Source organism: Pelodiscus sinensis, chromosome 4 (assembly GCF_049634645.1).
Source record: "Pelodiscus sinensis isolate JC-2024 chromosome 4, ASM4963464v1, whole genome shotgun sequence".
Lineage (NCBI taxonomy): Eukaryota > Metazoa > Chordata > Testudines > Trionychidae > Pelodiscus > Pelodiscus sinensis.
The window spans coordinates 89,959,228-89,981,902 of NC_134714.1; the positions used below are offsets into that span (position 1 = coordinate 89,959,228).

At 42.2% G+C, this 22,675-nt stretch overlaps 1 protein-coding gene across 7 annotated transcripts in view; it reads left to right on the top strand.

Annotated features, from left to right (window-relative positions):
• The window catches only part of NAV2 (neuron navigator 2), a 696,386-nt gene that overhangs the window by 306,456 nt on the left and 367,255 nt on the right, over positions 1-22,675 (top strand). For 6 of the 7 annotated variants that reach the window (XM_075927722.1, XM_075927724.1, XM_075927728.1 and 3 more), the window contains exon 1: positions 15,543-16,762. The exons of the other annotated variant lie outside the window; for it this stretch is intronic. In XM_075927722.1, coding sequence (XP_075783837.1) covers positions 16,505-16,762 — 258 coding nt within the window. In that variant the 5' untranslated portion in view covers positions 15,543-16,504. Of the gene's footprint in view, positions 1-15,542; positions 16,763-22,675 lie in introns of those variants that run through there. 7 annotated transcript variants of the gene reach the window in all.

A 22,675-nucleotide genomic window follows, 5' to 3' on the forward strand; every position in this document is an offset into this window, starting at 1 on the left:
ATTTTCTCTCTCACAATCCAGACTCTTCCACACATCTGGGTTCTTGTTCCAGTCTTATTCCCATTGTCTGTTCAGCCCCAGTCTCCACTAGGGATGTTAGATATCAAGTAATTGAATAGTCGTGTAACTGCATGAAATCCTAGTGGTTACATGAGGGGGTAGGGACAGCAGCCAGTGTGCTCCCAGCCCCACTCCTGGCAAGCCCCCAGTCAACCCGAGCTGCTGCCTCTGTATCAGAGAAGCTCAGACCCCCTCGTCCCCCGTGGACAGGGGCCAGTGCCACCCTGCGTTGCTGCCACTGTATCATGGGCAGCAGCACAGTGTGGCAAGGGGAGCCAGTCCATGAGGCAAGTTTAAAAAAAAAATTCTCATGCAAACCAGCTTCCTGTTACCCAGTGCTGCTGCCTCTGATAGAGAGGCAGCAGCACACAGTGACTGCAGCACCTTTCGGGGGTGGAGGGGAGGCAAACTCTCAGGCTGCTCCCAGGTTTGCCAAGGACAGAGACTGCATTATGACAGCCTCCTCTGCCACCCCTGCTGCTGCCTCTGATGGAGGCAGCAGCACAGGGTTGGGAGGGCAGGTGGTACTACAGAGCTGGTGCTGGGGGGAACCGGGTTTTAAGCCAGCTCCCCCAGCACCAGCTCCTGCTCCCCCCCCCCTTGCTTCCTTTGATACAGAGGCAGAAAGGCATGGGGGGGGGGTTATAAATGTGTGTAGTCAACAAAATTAACTGATAAGCCTAGGCTTGTTGACATCCCTAGTCTCCACTCCACAGTATTTGATCCCTTTCACAATCTCTTTGCATGGTCAGTGAGGAGGGAACCTTTGAAGATTTTAGCTGCTGTGCTCTGAGAAGTCTTTCCTGAGATTTTTTTGTCAAAAACTTACAAGTTGGCCAAATTTGGACAGATTTTCACAGGGCTGCAAAAAGCACATCTCTTCCACAAATTTCCCTTCCCAAGTATGAGAGAGATGAGAACTTCTCAAGGAAATGGACACCGCATTTTTTTAAGGCCAAAACAGTGTTAAAGTAAGCAGCTGTAGACAGAATCTTATAATGGGAAGTGTTGGGCAGCTTTAATAATAGGTGATTCTACCAGCACTACACTAATAATAACCTGGAACTCCTTTAACTAAATATTACCAGCTGGGCTGCAAGTTTCCTATCAGCAACACTTCAGTACTGTAGACACTACAGCACACCATCTCCCTGAACTCCCAATGTGTTTGAGTAGCATTGATCTTTTTAATACAAGGTTAAAGCTTGGGTTTTTGCCATGCTCTAATTTTTCTCCTGTATGCTAATTATTCTTTTGGATTTGAAATACTTGTTCAGTGCAATGTAAAAGAAATCTGAAATGACATTGTGATGCTATGTGGTGTATAGCATTCAACTTTTCCCAGTTTATATGGAAACGCTGGTCTAGTTTTCTTAGGCCTAACCTAACATCAATCACATTTTTATTAAGTTTACAGAATACTCTCTCTCACACACATGCTGGACCATACTTATTTTTTCATTGTGCCAGAAAGGATGCTGTCCAGAAGAGGGATCTTTTTTTTCAAAACACAGTATTGGAATTAGGCAGGAAAATTTGGAAGTGGATGCAGCTGTCTGAAGATTAAAAGAAAATACCAAACAGAAATGCAGAATGTTTACCGCTTAAAAAAAAAAGCTGGCAATTAAGCAAACACAACTGAATTGGATTGAGCTGAATATTAGATTTTACTCAGGCCCAGAGCCTAAATATTTGGAAGGATTTATTCGTAATGGCACTTCTATATGCAGCATTTCTGTTCTCGTTGGGAATCCTAATGCAAATTGTTGGCAGGCGAGTCTATGGAGAACGTTACATGCACGGAAAGGAAACTCTGCTGCCCCCACCCCAAGTAAATAATTATTCTCAACACTTCATCTTTAAATTGCTGTACCAACATTAATCCTTACAACGAGCCCAGGAGATAAGCTAGTGTGCCAGATATCCCAGCTCTGCAGATGGGGAAACTCAGGCAATGAAAGGTTAAGTAACTTGAACTAGGTGATTGTTGGCGTCTGTTTCAGAAATAGGATTCAGGTGTTTGTCTCCCTGTCCTGTCCTCAGATCTCTGGATAATGCCTGTTCACGCAAATATGTTGTAATTTCAGTTTGCCGCCTTGATAGATCAATCCTTCGGCCCTCATATAGATTGAGCCAATGTTCAGTTCTTCTTTTGTCATGGGTTTGCTTCCAGGCTTGGCCCAAGAATTTGCAGGGCCCAGGGTGGCACACTGACAGTGGGGCCTAGCTGGTGGATGCTCTAGTTGAAGTCAAACCTAGTTGAGGGGTTTACAGAATCCAGCCCAGGCAGTACAGGTCGCTCGCTAGATATATTCCACAGCACAATGGCCTGGTTAGATTCTGTGCTGACGTGTGTGACATTCCTGTCCATACAGATAAAACAGTCTGCGGCAGACAGGGAGAAAGGCGAGCAGCTCAGGGCTGCATCCAGCTCACTAGGACCAAACACAGCCTAGTGCTCTCAACACACATGCTGGCCGAGCCAACTCCCACAGACTTACCAATGCAGCCGAGCTGGAGCCCAGATGCCCACAGGACCTGGCAGGGTGCTGGGCTGCGGGGCTGGCCAGAAAGGGTACCTATGGAGATCTCCTGTGCTAAGGCCAGCAAGATAAGCAGCAGTGGTAGCTCCACAGTGACGCAGGTGACCAGCTTGTCCAGTGGAAGTTCCAATCACAGCCCCTTGTGTTTGGGCTCAATGAAACACGGAGTCCAAGAACACTTTGTCTCGCTTGACTTACCTAAGGCTGGGCCTGCTTGCTTCTCCATATGTGGCCATGTAAGGTATAACTGTAATTGCAGTTTCTTTGAAAAGTCCCCATGGATGGTCCATGCTTGGTCTTAGTGCCGTCTCAGCACCTGGTTCACAGATTTTGAAGCAGTCCCTGCATGGGCCGCGCATGCGAAGCGCCAACCAGTGCACACCATGCCAGGAGGCACTGTGAACACGTGGCCTAAGTCCTCCAGTTGCTTTTCAACTTCCCTGATCCTGAGATGGAGCTCTGCAGTTCTCGGCTTTATTCAACATTTCTGAAGTAGTTTCATAGCTATTAGTTGTTGTTAAACCTTTTAAAAAACCCCACCCTTTTTCCCTATGCCTGGTTCTCCGGGCTTTAAACGCTGTGCTTCCTGCAGAGAGGCAATCCCCATTTCTGACAGACATCCACAATGGATTAGATGTCTAGGGGAACATCATTCATCCAGGATTTTTCTCACAGTGCCAATCTAAAGTCCAGTATTTGCAGGGTCAGAGACCTCTGCTTAAAGTTTAATTCTTCTGGAAAGAATGTGTACTCTGCCTTGGACACAAGATCACAACTAAGGATATTAAAGACTAGTTGACTATCCAATAAGCATTTGCTTATCGGATAGGTTTTTGACTAGTCTATAGGCACTTCCTCATTCCTCCTTTGAAATGTCCAACAGCCCCTGTGGGAGCTCTTGTACATTTCAAAGGAGGAATGCGGAACTCCACCTACAGCCCAGGGCCAGCGGGAAGTCCCGCTGACTCTGGGCTGCATGCAGGTGCCTTCTTTGAAATGCACAAGAGTCTCAGATTCTCCCGCTGACCGCGGGCTCCATGCTACGCTGCATGCCGCTAAGAGCCCGGGGTTAGCTGGGGACACGCCAGTTGATCCTGGGCTCCCCGCAGCATTTCCTGGGCTCCCCACAGCAGCGCCTATGAATCGCACAGATGCTTGGTTCAAAGGGACCGCCACAGAACAGCTGATCGACGGATTTATTGATACCACTGGAATAGTGTATTTTAGTCCCATAACACAAGTGCATTTACACAGAATGTTTTTTGCATTCTTCCATCTGATAATTAATGTTTCTCCCTGACTGCTTTTTCAGTGGATTCCAACTACTTAACTCTTTTATGTTGCTAAAAAAGGAGTGTATGGTTGGTTCTGGTTGGGATTGTCCTCCTCTGAGAGCAAGAGAGTCAGAGTAGTAATCCAATCAGATAGCAAAGATTCTGGAATGATGAATTTAGTGTAACTGCTAGATAGATAGAAACATCAGGGTTTGAGTTTGGCCAGTTGCAGACCGTGTTAAACACCCATATGTTTTTGTGAAGGGAGGGAATCTACTTCTGAATACTTCTTAGCAGACAAATGACAGTTCTTGTAGCATCAATAGCACATTGCTTTTTGGTTTGTATGTGACATACCAGGGTACAATCCAGGCTAATAGGGGATAGGGGCTGCGTCACCCCTGCCCTGTAATCTGGAGTGCCTTCCAGTGTCTTGGTTCTGTAGATTGCATTCGGCCTGGTTGCTCACAAACAGCATCCAGCACTCTGGCTGGCCACTTCTATATGTGTTTGTAACTGTATCCCGCCACTCTCACCTCATATGGCCTTGGTTATGTGGGAGGGTGAACCCAACATACTCACATTCAGAACTGTCCCATCCATAAGATGGTTAGGAGTGGCGGGCCAGGGCCTCGCACTTTTGGGGCCCACAGCGGCTGCCCAAACTGTCCTGGGACCCTTGAGAATATCTGGGACCCCCTGATATCTGTTACTTGTGTGGCAGTAACAAGGTTCCTCTTCTCCCCCACACACACGCACCATGGTGACAAGAGTGAGTGGCCCAGCAACCTTTTCCACTCTGCCCTGGGGAGTGGGACGGGGCCTGTGGTGAGAGAGGCCTTTGCCTAAGGTCCTGCACCCTCCTTGGGATGGCCTGGCTCCCATTTCTGGATTTTTCCCCAGAAACGTATGGCCTGTGCTGCCTAGACCTTTCCCGGATAGTCATCCATTATTCTTTTAAAGGATATAAATACACAACAGTTGATTGTCTTAAATAGTTGCCCAGGCACTTGAACTTAAACACACTGGATTAGAGAAAACAATAAAACAAATATATTAACTACAGAGGGACAGATTTTAAGTAGTACCACCAATGAGGCACAAGTCAGAGATGGTTACAAGAAAAATAAAGATAAAATGTGTGATAGGACTTAACAAACTAAATTGGATTCAGACAAAGTTCCTTACCACATGCTTCAAGCAGCATTACTGACCAAACTCTTCAGGTCGGGATCCCCTTAGTCCAGTGTCATGTCCTTTGTCTTCCCAGGTGCCAAGAATAAGAGGGGCAGGGGGAAAGTGGGTGTTTGCCATTCGTTTGTAAGTCCTTTTTGAAGAGCATTCACACCTGAGAACCAGGAGAAAGGCAGTCTAGTGTAAGGAAGAGAATCCATGCTGTTTCTTTGCTAAATACTAGGAATACGTCCTTTCACTGCCAAAGGCTGGTAGGTAAGGGCCTACCATTAGCTTGGTTGATACCTAGCTGGAGCATCAACTTGCCCTTTGTCATTGAGAAATTGGTTTAACCGCTCCCCAGACTTATCTGGAAAACATACATGAGTCATGATTTTAGCTTCTGTTTATAACCTAAGCTTTAATATTGCTATATGCATGTTACCATACTACTGATCAGCAAGTTAGGAGTTTTCAAATGATACCTCAAAAAGCATACCTGGTACAAAGTTTATTGCAGTTTTGTGTAGGATGGGGACACAGATGTATTTCCACATAGCATACTAACCTGGAACACTGGAACTTTTGCCACTAGGATACAGGAAGTCTCCTCTCCCCTATCAAATTAGGACCCCTCTTTTCTGGAAAGGAGGAGGTGTTGGTATCCAGTTCAAGTGTAAATGTGTCTGCTACAGCAAATTCATAACTAATAAATACCTACAACTACTGCAAGAGGAAATGTAAATACAGAAATTTGGACCCTTTAGTGGTGCATGTCACTTCACTGATGTTGGTTTACACATTAGGGCTATGTCTACACTGTACCTCTCTTGCGCAAAGCCTATGCAAATTAAGCATGGATTAGCATATCACTGCGCTTCATTTGAATAATTAGGGGCCATTTTTGTGCAAAAACCCGCTCTTGTTCAAGAGCCATTATTCCTCATTTTTTCAATATGGTAATCCGTGTTTCATTTCCACAGGCTTTTGCGTAAGAGAGGTGCAGTGTAGACATAGCCTAGGTTTTAGTCAAATCTCTGTGGGTTGCTTTGGCATTGCACTTGTGGATAGTCCATCTCAGACATATAATAGGAGTGGGCTTTATGATTCAGAATGCTATACCTGGCATTTTGCCATTATTAAACGATGAGATGTGTGAGCTCACATGTAATCCTCTAGGTCTGTGCAGCTGCCAAATGTTGAGCACCAGGAATCCGCACAGCATCATAGGCAAAAATGTACAGTGGCAAAAAGGTGCAGAGTAGAATAAAATGCATTTTTCATTCAAAACTCTGGTTAAATGTTTAGAAAACATAGCTGCTCAAGGAAGATGTCAACCGTTGTATCATCCTTTGGTTTGAGATGCAGCCAAATCTTTGTACAGGCACCACTCAATAACACTGCCTTTGGTTGTGAATGCTTAATTTTCCCATTTTTAATTTCATTATTTAATGGGTAGGTATAGGTTGTCATCCCGCAAGGTGGGGAACAGAGGAAATGTAAAAGATAAGGGAGCACAAAAAGCAGTTCTTCAGCTCCAGAAAGCAAGCTTAATCTTGCACTGTGCAGAATTGGCCATCGGCTGGTGCAGTGCCCACACATCAGTGAGCACTCTGATTTGGGGAAAGTGAAACTGGAGGGGGGAAAAAAGAAAACACAACCCCAGCATTCATTGGGAAATAAATCTTCTTGCCCTTTTCTTTTGCAAAGAGATTTTGAAAACTTAAACCCAGGTAAATTGATTACATATGTTGAAAGGTACAGTCAAAAGTCTCCTGAAAATCTAGTACATATTTTTCATGTAAAATGAGTCAGTTACAAAGAATCATCTCTCTTACCCTCTACAAAATCCCTAAGACCGTAACTTATACAGCAGTATGATCACAATACATGGGGCTGGTTACATTTGGGAAGAGGGTGACAGAAATTATTTTACAGGCCAGCTCTGCCTTCACATTCATCAGTGACAGTGAGCTCTAAAGATTCATCTCAGTTACATGAATGTAAATTCTGAGTAAATCTGTTGAAAGTCCTTCGTGAAATCCGGACCCCATTGAAATCAATTGGAAAACTCACATTTACTTCATTGGGTCCATGAATTACATGGCCAATGTTTTCAAGCTGCATTTTCATTTTCTGGAAAAGTTACAGCAGCATCCAGTGTTATTTAAAAGAGCTCTGGAGACACTCAGGCAAATGTCCTAACTATCTTTTGCTTAAGCCCCATAAAGTTCTCTGTTTCCTTTTCCATCATTGCTGGTTATCCAGGCATTTGAGAGAGGCTTTCTACACATTTCTGTCTAAATAGCCTGTTCACTTTCACTCAGTATTCAGTGTTTGTAAAATCACAAGTCCTCACCATGGAACTGTATGATGTGCAGCCAGCAACTTCCAGCTGAGCCCAGCTTCCAGTGGCCATGCTACGGGAGGCTTCCTTTTTTGGTGATTCCTATGGAAGAGCTGGCAACTACTGAACAGGAAGTCCTGAGGTTTGAGTCTTGGCGGTGGGACGTGAAAGATGTCCATTTGGCAAGTCCAGGCTGTGGGGGATTCTGCTTGCGTATCTGTCCGCCAGTTGGCAAGTATAACAGGAAGCATTTGTGATGGCTCAAGCACTGGGCTGTGCATCATTGAATGAATAGGCCAGGAACTGTCTGACTGGACAAGAGAGGTTCTATTTAACAAAATTCCTTGATAATCAGCAACTCTGGGGAAGGAACCTGAGAATCAGTGCTTGAGAGTTTGATGGGATATTGATATATTATATCATTTTTATGACCAGATTCTCAAGTTGGCATCATAGGAATTACATTGTTTTATGCCATTTGAGAATTGTCTCTTCATTTTTTCCCCCTTGCATTGTGTCAGTGGTGCTTTGATCTGCCGGAAATGGTAAATCTGAGGTGGTTTGTATTTTAAAGACTGGTCAATTTGATGGGATTCATTGGCAATTTCTAGGGTTGATAATGTGGGAGGGTTTCTGGTTCTAGGGCTCAGTTGACCTAAATGAGTGCTACCTCTCTCTGTCAGGTTATCACTCCTTTTCTTAGCCCATCCTCTAGATGTTCCCAGCACTAGAACCAGACTTCTCTCTCCAGCAACAAAGCAGCTGGATTTGGTGCACGCAAGCAGAGGAAGGTAGCGTCTGAGAGAGACTGTCAGGCCGTATCGATGAGGTACTCTTCCAACATTTCTCAGGGACATCTATGGAGGTAAGAAGAAAAATATAGAGAGGATAACAGACAGAATCCAAGTTTTTTCGCTCCTGCCTCTCAGATTTGACTTGATCCTGAGGGTTCTTAGGGGTAGGGCTAGTTTGATATTTCGCTCATTGTCACTTTCTGTGATGTTTATTAGTGTGAGTCTGGTCACAAATGTTTTCTTAGCAGAGTAGGCTAGAGGTAAAGTCATGTCAGACATAAAATAAACTAGTGCTGTGAATGTAAGGGGAAAGGACACATCTGTGCATAGGGCAAGAATGCCCAGATGTGTATCTTTAGAAAGACAAGATTTGCAAGGATCATTCTAAACCAGTGAATTGAAATAGTCACTGTGGATGCTATTAGCAATATGGAGTCACTATAATAATGCTTCACATCCCTGTGGTGTTGCAGGTTGCAAAGAACTATGGAAGCAATAATAAACAAAGCTTCACAACTCCCCAGTGAGGTAAGTGCTATTACCGTATTTTACATTAAGAGAAATTGATTTTGATAAGGTCAAACACAAAGTCTGGTTGACTTGCTGGGCATCAGTCTGGAGCCTGTTAGGAAAATGATTTTAGGATATCTCTGAGAGAAGATGATCATAGGTCCAAGAATGATAGGAAGACAGTGACGTCACAGAAGTAGCTATTGGTCCAAAGATGCATTGCATGGTTGCTAATATTTGTGTAGAACATTATGTACAAGTAAAGTATTTCCAGGATTTCCATTGGCTACAGAAATAAAAAAAAGATCAATAAGTGATTAGGGAAATTTCAGTGGTGGACCTCTTGCTAGGATTCAATTGCTATGTCTGCTATTACTGTCCTCACTGGCACTAGCAGGTGCAGAATGAAAACAGGATGGAGTGGTCAGGAGTATTGCTCAGAGCAAGGATGGTATCAATGCCTTTTGCAGTGTTTCTTGTGCTGTGGCAAGTTTTGTGTGTAGACATGATCGGTCTGCTTTGCACCTTGCATAGTTACTTACATTTGTACAAAGACGATAAAAATACTACAGTTATGATTTATTTGTTGTTCGTACCTGTTGGGCAGTCATTTTGCACAGCCAGGACTGCACAAAGTGCAAGGTGATGGAGAAATGAGCCTTGTTGGTGTCAAAAATATATCAAAAGTTTGTACAAGTGATGGCAGGACCAAAATTCTGTCATGCAATCCCAGCTTCAGTGGCAGAGCTGAAAACAGGTCCCCAGTTTCTCATTTCCCCATAATGCTACGCAGAGAACTCCCATATACAGATTATGATTTCCCTGGTGCAAGACATTGGGATGCCAGATGAGGTAATTCATGATTTTTTTTCCTCACCACTGGCCCACTCTCCTTCCCTCAATATCATAGCTAAAAAATTGGGGCCATGCTCCCAGCGCTGTTAGCCACTCCTCCAGTGGAAGTGATTTACCTAGAGTGCTGGGAGAGCTCTGTAACATGCAGACAAAGCCATAAAATCAGTTCTTATCCACCTGAGTCTGGACTTAAGGAGGATGACTTTCATGAGTATGGTTTGCAGTACTGGGTCTTGGGTTTTTAAATAATATGGCAAAAGATCGGTTTGACTGTTTAAATGACTGCAGTACCAAAAATAGTCCTTGGCAAAACTCCACTGAAGTTAATGGCGTTATGCCAGGGATGACTTTGCCTCCAGTCTGTAGGAAAACTAGTCTTTTGGCAACTGTACATTTTAAAAAGAGAGCCTTTGCAGGAACAATACTGGCAGCAGGCGACGACATTTTAGGTAGCTTTACACAATCTTAAGCAATTAGACTTAGATTGAGAGAGTTCCATAAATGCCTCAAGAACGAAGAAAACATTGGTTATGGTATCTTTAACCTGGTGAATGAGTTCATCTCAGTCAACAGTGCTGAGTAATCAGCACACCACAAAGCATTATTATTATTATAGTGACTGATTATTTATGCTACTCTTTTTCTTTTCCTTTTTCACTTACATGAGTGTAACTCTGTTGGTTTCACTGAAGATCGAGGTTTTCCTTAGTGTGTGAGAAGAATTAGACCCACTATTTGTAAAATGTCCTATAAGGAAGAATGAAAGATCAACATATAATAATCCCTGTACATTGTGTCCATTTCTGTATGTCAAATTAAATTGTCATCCTGCCTGCCCCTCTCCCCCATTCTGGATGGAGCCAAAATCAGCACCCCGTGTGTGCTTAACAACTGTATATCATAGAGCTTCTTGTTGTACCTAAAATATCTTGGTGCACTAGCATCAGTGTTTACTTTCCACACAACTCTGGGGAGAGTGCTTCTTGGTTAACCAATACTGCACCCGCAGCAGAGGGAGCCCCAAAACATTAATTTTGCATAGGTCTGACAGTAACATCTTTTGGTGTTGGACCCATATTATAGGTGAAGTAGGGCAGGTCAAAAATTGTTTATCTCAACTATTTTTCATTAATAGATTGGATTTTCAGAGAAGTGATTTTTTTCACTAACAATGTTTCTTTTTCCATAGAAAATGTATTTCTTTGTCAAATAATCAGATGTCTGAAAACCAAAATATTTCAGCCCAAAGCCATGCTGTTTTGATTTGGAAATGCAGCTGTGGGGCCTCATGGGAGTTGTAGATCAGTTGCCTCATGTCCTCATTGTCCTTGTGGAGATACCATGGCTAGGACCCCTCCCCCTTTCAAGAGAGGCAACCGATTTATGCATCATGGGAAATGTAGTCTAATCACAGAGCTCAGCCTCTAGAATTGAATGAGAACATGAGATATCCAAATGACAACGTCCATCAGGCATCTTGGCAACATTTCCAAATTAAAATATTTCATTTTTCAGCCAATTATTTTCAATATTTGAATTTCTTCTGAAAATCACCCCCTGCCTCCGGGTTCCTCAACCAGCTTTAATTAAGATCATTGTTCATAACATTGCAAATGCATGAATAAAAACCAAAGGCAGGACTAATTTATACTCTCGTACAGAGTCCTTCTCATAGATTGCTTTTGTTACCGGCATGAGTCATATGATAAAACATACTCCTCATGCCCTAAGGGGGGTAGAGGATCTGCACAGTGTGATCCCCTCGTGTAGTTTATAACTGTCATACTCCCATTTTTCCTTCCTGCAGAAAACTCCCCTGAATTTTAAATACACAGAAGAGGCAGCTTGGTCATAAAATTAATTACTATGACTTATTTTAAGATAATCCTGCACCATTATTGCCAGTAGAGGTGAAGCTAATTATTAAAACTTAAGCTACAGAAGAGTTGCTATGCTTGTTCCTTTTTAAAAAGGAATTTAATCATCTCTTATTCTATAAAAGAAAGTATGCAGAAGGCAGACACAAAGCACAGGAACTGACATACTCCCCATAGAGATTTTGGTCGCCAAATCATGCTGTTTTCAGATTCCAAATGGATTATTGGAGTGGGGAGAGGAGTCCTTATGAGTATATTGTTAGTTTGTCCAAATCTACAGAAAGTCAGAAAATTCCAAGTTAAAGTCCAGTGGCCTTAGAATCTAGGTGCTTCTCCAAATTCAGTATATATCTCACTGGGAAGAGAGAGATTCAACAAAGACTATATATATTGAGGAACAGATTCTCTGGCACAGGAAAATGTTAATTCTTCCTGTCACCCTCTCTGAGGCTTCTTGCTATGAAGGGAAAATTTTAAGGTTGTAGCAGACCTACTTTTGGCTCCGAGAAGCCTTGATCATCCCCTTCTTGGCTAGAGGACTGCTTCAATATACCACACAGCAACTGGGGGGTCATCCATGATTCTTGGTTCATGGTAGACATTCAGTTCTCTAACTCCCCTCTTGTGAATCCTTCTTGGGAAGCTGCACTTTGACTCACTGCCTGGCTTTTGGCTTTGGTTCATGTAGGAGGTTGACCCAAGGACCTTCACAGACTGGTGATGACCAGGGCCATCTTCAAAGATGGTTCAAGGCAAAGGGATCAAACTTCAGATTCCCCACCTTTACAAATGTAGCCTCTATTGTGACATGTGTTAAATAAAATGTTATGATCGTCACAGTTCCTTGTGCTTTATGAAAATTGGCTCATGAATATGAATATGCATAACTCAAAGACACGGTATGCAAAATAGTTCATTACCTATCATTCAAAAGTCCGTGATCCCTTGAATGTGCATATTGTATTCTTGGGCATGTATCTTTCTTATGTATGAAGTTGGAAATATTAAGTTGGAACCTGTTTTATTAATCTGGGTATGCTAGACAAAGCCATCGGTAATACTCTAGGAACTTAATGGCTGGATGATCAAGTCAATAACTTGTAAATAGCTTTGTTTTTCCTGTAAGCCCAAACAATGGGTTGGTCTTACAAAGACATGGCCAGGCCACCTGACGCTAAAACCCATTTTAGATCTGGTATGTTTCCACTGAAGATGAGAGAAATTTGAACTGAACAAAAGAATTCCTGCCTTGGCAAGAGAGCTATAAAGGGGGGAACCAAACAATATGGGGAGTCACGAGACGACCCCTGAATTACTATCTAAGATGCCTGCTGGAAACATCTAAGACTGAACAGGGGGGAGGACTGGGCCCAAGCTAGGATCCTACCTACCTAGTGAAAGAGATCATTAGGACAACTGTTAGGGTAAGAATTTGCATGTAAAAAGTTTCCTAATGTATGAGGATTAGATGGTATGTTTTGTTTGTTTTGGCTTAGTAACTTACTTTGATCTGACTGTTTTCACTTGAAATCACTTAAATCCTATTTTTTATACGTAATAAAAATACTTTTGTTTATTAGAATCATAGGACCATAGGGTTGGAAGAGACCTCAGGAGGTTATCCAGTCCAACCCCCTGCTAAAAGCAGGACCAACCTTAACTAAATTATCTTAGCCAGGCTCTTGTCAATCTGGGACTTAAAAACCTCCTGGGATAGAGATTCCACCATTCCACAGATAACCCATTCCAGTGTTTCACCACCCTCCTAGTGAAATAGTTTTTCCTAATATCCAACCTAGACCTCCCCCATTGCATCTTGAGATCATTGCTCCTCTGAGAACAGCCTCTCGCCATCCTCTTTGGAACTCTCTTCAGGTAGTTGAAGGCTGCCATCAAATCCTCCCTCACTCTTCTCTTCTGTAGTCTAAATAAGCCCAAACCATTTTTGTTGCCCTCCTCTGAATATCCTCTCATATGTCTACATCCTTTCTATAATGGGGAGTCCAGAACTGGACATAATACTCCAGATGCAGTGTCACTAGTGCTGAAAAAAAGGGGAGTAATTACTTCCCTAGATCTTCAGGCAATGCTCCTCCTAATGTACCCTAATATGTCATTAGCTTTGGCTACAAGGGCACACTCTTGACTCATATCCAGCTTCTCATCCACTAGAAATAAGCTCTCTGTAATTAATTATCTGGAAGGAGCAACCACTGTGCAGCTCTTTCTTTCATTGATAGAGGGTGAAATTATAAGATTTCTATTCTGCTTCTTTACTAGTGTATGAATATTGAAACAGACTAAAATTAGCCTTGCATTTGGATTTAGATCTTCTGCAGAGGTTTTTTTGTTTATTTTCAATCTCTGCTTTCTGTTTTAGATAGAAAGGCTGGATATTCAACACTGAACAATGCATTAAGTGTTGTAGCATTAAATATATTTTAACTCCTACAATTACCATTCCTTTCATCTCCAATATCTGACATTGATTGTCAAGTTTTATGCTTTGACATTTTTTTCCAAAATAATTTCCAGCCAGAAACTGTGCTTCACGCTGTGGCAAGAAGGAAAACATTAGAAGACCTATCTCAATGAGAAGGAAGAACAGAGATGAACAGTTTGTAATCTGAGAATAGTGGATAAAGAGACTAGAGGAAAAATACATTTACTGGTTAAAAAAAAATTACCCTCTTAGAATTAATGCAAAGCATCCCACTGAGCCAGGATATTTGAAGGGAGGGGGGGTGCCAAAATCAAAATAAATATGTAACATGTTGGCTTCATACAAAACTTTAGGAACATCACATAACTGTCTTTAATTATGGAGTCAGTAGCAAGTACTAAGCAGGAGACAAGGAGTTTGCAGTGATAGCATGTCTAGGCTTTGTATTTGTCTATAGATGACCTACTTGATATGAAACCTGTTGCAGAAATGCTCTATATTTTTGTGTGATCTGAGATTAAGCAATGAAGCAGTCTGTAGGGATTGTTTTACATACAAATTTTGGATGGGAAATATTGTGTGTAGTGGTTAGAAAAGGAGATGGGTTTTAGTTTTACTATGTCACTTACCTACTATGTGACCTGGAGCAAGTTGCTTAGCTCTTCCAGTATCTCAAATCCCTCCTGCCCCTGTTGTAAAATGGTGCACTCCTGACAGCCTTTGTCAATTATTGCTAGGGTTGCCAACTATCCAACCACACAAATCCAAATGCCCTTTCCCCGTCCCAGCCAGGCCTGCAGTTAACCAGTTAAATGTATAGTTTAACCAGTTAACATTTTAAACAGAATTTGACATCCCTGCCTGCCACCACACATGGCCTCCAAGGGGCTTCAGGAATGTAGCAACCACTTCTGGGAGCAACATGGGACCAGGGCCAGTAGGGAGCCTGCCTTAGCCATTCTGTACCACTGGACTTTTAACAGTTGAACATCTGACTGGCTGCAGTAGCCTCTGGGAAATCAAGCTGGATTCCAGGGACTCCTGTCAAAACGAGGAGGGTTGGCAATTCTAACTACTGGTATGATGGCCACCATCTTGGCTAACTCATTAGGAATTTAACTGGAGACCTCCACAGACAAAGCATAAGATGATAAGCTTGAACCAAAGAGCCCAGTTTCTCTAGCTGGAAGCAGTAATCGCTCATGTCTTCTGTGTTTCAGGGTAGAATGTTGCACTTGGAGACCCTAAATGCAAAGTGCTATACATGTCCAAAGTGCTCTTACTGGGTTAAAAAAGTAAGCTCTTTTTCATGCAAACTCCTTTACACTTTCGGGGTAGGGGGTTCTGAATGAGGAGTGAGTAAAAATTGAGTGATGATTCAAGTCCATGTGTTTTTACTTGAAAGTGCTTTTTTAAAAAATTGGTTCGGAAACTTTAATGCATCCTTAACATTAGCACAGCTCAGACGTGAGCACTGCTGCAGAGCTATTACAGATCCTGCTTTGTAACTGAGCACAGTCACACAGTTCCTTGCCAGTCACAGGAGTTGAAGCCACTCCTCTTTTGCAGAGATATTTTGTTTTTGATTTGAGTTGGAAAGACCAATCAGAGGACCGCACTGTTTTACTGTGCTGTCAGATTGCAACCTTCCCCTACTCCAGCTAATCTCTGTAGCCTTCTTTGGTGTAGGCACAGCAGGCTGCCTGCCTCTAACACGCACAATATATTAGCAAAAACAACGAGGAGTTCTGTGGCACCTTGGAGACTAATAGATTCATTAGGACATAAGCTTTTGTGGGTAAAATCCACTTCAGCAGCAGTAGTGCAGAAACCTGTGTCAGTGCTGATGTTTAAAATGAGGTGGTGGCTGCTGTTCCTCCTCTTTGACAGCTGAATTTTTACTCTGTTTCACGATCATCACTGAGGAGCTGGGAAATTGTGTTGCCACTGGCATTTTTAATTTAAATGTCATTAATGGGCGTTTCTCCTTCTGCTGTAGCATCATTGTCCTGTTCACAGATATTAAGACTAAGAAGCTTGATTCTCTAAGGCTCATATCCAAGGGCATCAGTCATTAACACACTGAGCTACATCTGCTTCTTGGCTAAGGCTGAAGAAAGACATCTTAAGCTGGAAATCCTGCTTGCTCTCCCTCTCTTGCTTGCTCTCTTTCTCTCTCTCTCATTCTCACACACACACACACACACACACACAAGAAGCATATGCTGCAGCAGGTTCTTTTTTTATACCAGAAGGCTGTTTCACTTTGGAGATTCAGTGACAAGATAATGAAGTAAAAGTCTCCTGTTTCCAAGAAAGAAAATTATAGGAGTCAGCAAGGAAAAGGAAAGAACAAATTAAATTGCAGTAGCAACAGAAGAGGCGTGGAAGGAGGATGGTGGCTTAGAGGAAACAGGTGGAAGGCTCACAAGACACAGTGATATTTTTGGCTTAAAAGTGCCTGTTTTCTTCATTCTATTATTTTTAAGCAGTTTTTGGAGCTTCCTCAGCAGTGCTGCTTCACCATAGCAGCCTCCCGAACCTGTCTTTTTACTCTCCCTGGCTGCTGCTGCTACTACTACTGTTGCTGCTGCTGACAGAAACGTGTTAGGAAAGCAGAAAGAGAAAATGCCAGCCATCCTGGTAGCCTCCAAAATGAAATCAGGACTACCTAAACCCATACACAGTGCTGCTCCAATCCTGCATGTCCCGACAGCAAGGACCATCCCGCAACCCTGTTACCTGAAGTTTGGGAACAAGGTGGAGGTGACTAAGCCATCCTATTCCAGCCAGATTCCCCTCAAATCACCTTATGGACATGAGAATGCAGGGGATGGATTCCCCCCTAGGAAGAGTAGCTCGCTAGAAAGTGGATTTGACACGCAGGTTAGAAACGTGTGGTATTTGCATGGGAGAAGGGGGATTTGGGGATGTGTGTGTATAGTGGAGGTGGCGTGTGGTGGGTATGTTTCTAATTTTGGTGATGCCATGTGGGTAGTAAGAGGCGATCTTGCTTTTTGATGTGGTGGCAGAGGGGTGTTGGTTGTAGGGTATGCTGTGTAATTGTGTTAGCTTGTGTGTTGGTTGTTTGCAAGCTTATTATTTATGGGGTTTATTGTAAGTGGAAGGGATGTTGGTTATGGGCTATATGATTTGTATTTCTAGCGATGTTGATTATGTGGGTGTATTATTTTTTGTGCTGGGCTGTGATGGTGGAAGGACTGCTACTAGTGGTGGTTGTATTTTGTACGTGGGTGTGTATTGGTTAGCTGTGTGTGTTTTGTGTTTGTGATTGTGTGTGATGATGATGAGCAGGTTAACATTTTCTATTTTCAACTGCAATGTACAGAGAATATCTTATCAGTCAGATTGTACACTTGAATGTGACTGACTACCTAGGAAATTCATGCTAAGTGGAATTTTCCATCTTTGGAATGCATATACATGTCATTTGAGACAGACTTTCATTTTTAATATGCAGTATTCAGATTTCACTTGAATGTGTATCTGGATGCATCTTTAAATATGTTACTTTGCATGGTGGGAGGAAAACAATGTATGTTCCTTCACTTGTTTTATTTTCTCTAGTCTACTAATGTTTTCAGCATGGATCAGATTGCCTCTGTACTGCTGATGCTCTAATATGCTTGATAGCAGCGTAAGCAGATAGTATGTTAGAGTACTATGGTGTGAGCAAAGCAGATGGTCTGCTGCAGCAAACTGAATTGATTAACATTAGAGGTTGCTGTGTAGGTATGCGGTGTACTTTGAAAAGAGCTCTGCATATCATGAACCTCTTCTGCAGGCATTTGAATCTAGTAGAATGGGGGAGAGAGTCTGAAAATGGGGTCTCTTGATAGAATCCTACCTATCCCCTCTTTTCCCTGGTATACTGGGTCATCTGTGCCAGCTAAGGATTGCACACTGTGGCCTCATAACCTCTTTTCTTAGCAATAGCTGCATATCTGCTGACTGGGCATATTTGGCCTCCTGCTCTGCATTTTAGGGTATGCTGGCAGACAGGGTGACGTATCAGGCTAGTCGGGCCAGACTACCAGTTTCTGAGGAATTGGAAGCCGAAAAGAGAGACATACTAATAGTGTCATGGAGGTGGCAGCAGACAGACTGACCTTTGCATCACATTGTGCTCTTAAGAGGGGAGCAAATGCTATTTCTTCTAATCCTTTAGTTATTCCTTATAGTTCTGAAATGTCAGCAAAATTTCAGCATACATTGCTTTCCCTGAGACATGCTTTGGTTCTGTGTTTGTTTAATTGTTGCATAAGTGTTTATTATTCATAGATATTGTCTTATTTTAAATTTTAGGCATAAAGAGACTACTAGAGTTGTGGGGTTTTGGAGGGATAGTATGTATTTTAACCCATATGTAGACATTTGTTTATCAAGATACGGAATTCTGTGTTTTAGCAAGACAGGATTTTGCACTCCACCCAAAAGTAGGAATTACTGACTTTGGGATAATTTTCAACACAATCTGGGGAAGAAATCCTGATCTATGTGCAATGCCCAATTATTTATTTGGCTCCAAATGTCAGCAGGTGACCAGCACCTCTTAGGATTGGTCTGGACTGTGTATGATTGATTCTGATGTTCAGTTAACTGGTCTAAAACTCTAATAACTGCATTCCTTTTATGTTCTGTTTATTGTTCCCTCTCTAGTTAGCTCCATGCTCATATGGGTACTAAGTAGGGGTGTTACGAACCAAGATACATTGAACTACACCTACTGCCATTTTCCAGACTTCTTTTATCAGAGCTACCATTCTCTTCCCCCTCCCCTACTATGTGGGGATGGCACGAGCAGGAGTATTTTCTAAAAAGCCTACAGGTGCATTCAGGTATAGAGGATGCCAAACCTAATAGTCCTACACAAGTTTATTCTGGAACAGTTCTCCCAGGACTAAATATTTGTAGAAGGTTCCCAGAGCCTACTCCTAAGAAGTGAATTGCCATGTTCATAGCAGTACAATAAAGCTCCAATAGTCCGGCACCCAATAGTCCGGCACTCCTGATAGTCCGGCATCAAAATGGCAAGAGCCTAGTGAGTGAGCTTCGGCAAAAAATGAGTCACAAGGTAACAGTGGCAGCAGCTGAACTGAGCAAAAAGGGTAAAAAAGGCTTTAAAAAACTAAAACATTACAGTATACTGTATACAGTATGTACAATAAAAAGGGTTAAGAACACTTTATATACCGTATATAATGTATACTGTGTGTGTGTGTGTGTGTGTGTGTGTGTGTGTGTGTATATATATATATATATATATATATATATATATAACCACCTTATAGTACCTCCTAATAGTCCAGCATATCTGATAATCTGGCACCACCTAGGTCCCATAGGTTCCGGATTATTGGAAGTCTACTGTAATTCTGTTTTAGGTACTCATATAGCCCCCACTGCCAGAGTACCTGAGCACCTCATATTTTTTAATGTATTTAGCCTCAGAACATACAGATGGGGAGCTGAGACAGAGAGAGACTAAGTGATTTGCCAAAGGTCACATATTAGGTCTGTGGCAGAACAGGGAATTGATCCAAGATTGGAGTTCCAGGCTGGTACTCTTACCATCTTTTCTAGCAAATTGTGTCAGCAGCCTCCAGAAGCAGGGGTGCTGCTGGTGTATCTCAATCCTAAGCCATTGCCATGGCTGTTTTAATGTTGGGCTCTCCTAACTTGACCTCTTATGTCCTGTTTTGTATGTTGGAGCATGAATGCTGAGCCTCTGGCCTAGCTGAAATACTCTTTGTTTTTAATTCGATGATAGTTTTGGCAGTTACAAATCCTAGGCGTGGGTGCCATGTGCCTTCCTACAATTTTATATTTCCCTGTCTGCTATCATGTGGCCTGGGTTGACATTAAGTGGAGTTTGGGACTCACAAGAATTCTGTATATCAAGCCAAAGTAATCTCAAGATGGGAACACTAAAAATCAATGGTGACTTCTGATTATTTTGGCTTTGTCTTTCTCCCTCATCTATAAAATGGGGATAACACACACATTCCAGAGTTTTGCCTTATTTAGTACCAAGTAAGTGGAATGTAATGTACAAAATAGATACATGTTCATTGCCAGTGCTAGACTGAAACCTTCAATTGATGAATCACTGTAATGTCATTGCTGTTGTATTTTCACTGACTTGTACATTCCATTCATCCTTCTGTATTTAATTCCCTGTATGGTGAACAATGGCTACCTCCTAGTGAACTAATAGTTCATCTGTCTGATTTATAAATACCTACCAATAAATTGTACTCATATTTAGAGAACATTGTTTTGGAAATATTTAACTTTGTTTCCACAGAAACTTCCTCCAAACATATAACAAGATAGGGATCTGTGCTTTACTGAATGGGATTCATTAGTTATTTTGTTATAAGTCATTTGTACTTTGAGGAATTGCTGTTAAATTTGTACTCCTTTCTTATGAAAGAAATGACTGTTGACTACAATTTTTTCCGGGGAGGAAGGTGTTTTAAGTATTCAGTGAACAGACCATCGAGAAGATAACATTGCATAAAGAGTACAACCAGTTGCAACCTTACTCTATCATGTTAAAATTAGGAGTCTTGCCTTAACCATAAAAGATGATTATGGATTTAATTAGTGCATTTTTTTCGCTATTGTGTAATCATCTAGCTTTTTGCTTTTAACTCTGTGGAGAAACATGGAGAGCACTGCTAATATCTGAAAACATTAATAGTTCTGCATTGTTTATTGTGTTTTTGGAACACGTTATAGTTGCAAATCACTTTCTCACTGATTGTAAAACTTGATAGGGGGAAGAGATGAAAAAGCAAGTTGCTGAGAAATTGAACAGACAACTGCAGAAGCTACCTTAACCCCATAATTTGCCCTTTCTGCAGAATGACTGTATTGCTACAGTCAGGGTATATCTACACTGTACCTGGACTATGGGAGTGTAAACTGCAGTGTGCACTAGTGTACTGCACTGTAACAGCTTCGTGAGTGCAAGCTGAATGGTTTGTGAGAAGCAAAAGTAAGAAACTTGTTATCACATGTGAAATGGAGGCAGAAAAGGTAGGATAGAAATAATACTTTCAAACTTTTATTAAGTAAATTATATCCATTTGTGGGGGAAGGAAACCCCCAGAAATAACAATGGCCAAAATCCAGGCAAATTCTTAAGCCTGTGCTTTAGTTGAAGGAGCATAGATATCAGTGGAACTCCACATGTGATTAAAATTAAGCACACAATTAAATACTTTCCTGAATCGTAGACAATGTCTGTAAGAAAACATTTGTCAAAATTATAATTGGTACCTTCTTTTTGAGGGATCCCACCTATCACCAAAAAAATTTAACAGAAGCCATCAGCTATCCCCTGGCCAATAGAGCCCTATAATTGTGTTTACAATAACAGGTTTGATAACACTTTAATTGCTACAGTGCAATTCCTTACAAATTGTGTTACCGTATTGAGACAAAAAAGTATTTATAATTTCATGTGCAGTAATTTCTAAGGAGAATATAAAATGGTCTCCTTAGAGGGATCCATCACTTGATATTGTGCTGCCCAGGTATTTAAAGCTGTCCACTACCTTCAGTTATGTGCCATTGATAGTGATGCATGGCTGTGGAGGAGCACTGTTTGGTTCAGGCTGGAAGAAGACTTCTGTCTTTCCGAGTCTAATTGCAAGACCGAACAGTTTGGATGCTTCAGAGAACCTGTCGATGATGATCTGCAGGTGGTTCTCTTGGTGTGCCATAAGGGCGCAGTTATCAGCAAACAGTGCTTTCATGATAAGCCTCTCCAGTGTCTTGGTCTTTGCAGTAAGGCGTCTCAAATCAAACAGTGAACCATCCAAACGGTATTTGATGTAAATACCAAGATCTAGGTCTCTGACAGCATGCATGAGGACTTGAGTGAGGAACAGGTTAAAAAGCACCGGTGTGAGTACGCAGCCCTGCTTCACGCCATTGGAGATGTTAAATTTCTCAGATGACACAGCATCTGAGAGTACCTCTACTGCCATGTCATCATGAAACAGCTTGATGAGTGAGATGCACTTTGGTGGGCAACCCAGCTTCCTGAGGATGATCCATAATATATCTCTGTTAACCGTGTTGAATGGCTTCATCAGATCAATGAAGACAGAATAGAGGTTCATATTCTGCTCAAGCCACTTCTCTTGCATCTGTCTCATTTCGAAGATCATACTGACAGTACTGAGATTAGGGCGGAAGTCACATTGTGACTCGGGGAGACTCACTTCTGAAACTGTCTAAATCAGCCTGTTCAGGATGATGCGGGTGAAGATTTTCCCGGCAACGGAAAGTAGTGAGATCCCTCTGTAGTTCCCGCAGTCGGCTCTTGCATCCTTATTCTTGTACAGAGCAACTATTATGGCATCACGGAGGTCAGATGGCTTTAAGTATCTGGGCAGCACAATATCAAGTGATGGATCCTTTGACAAAGAGATTACAGCGAGGATCCAGAAAACCAGTCAGGCACTTGGGAGATTGCGTATTAAAGTTCTCCAGCACAAAGATATTCGCCGTTCAACTAAACTCAAGGTATATAATGCCGTGGTCCTCACCTGTCTCCTGTATGGCTGTGAAACATGGACCCTGTACGGTAGGCACAGCAAGTGGATGGAGCAGTTTCACATGCGCTCCCTACGATCAATCATGCAAGTACACTGGCAGGACCAAATTACTAACGAAGAAGTGCTTGATAGAGCTAGTTCCACAAGCATAGAAGCCAAGATTTTCCAGACCTAACTTCGATGATCTGGACATGTTCTCCGCATG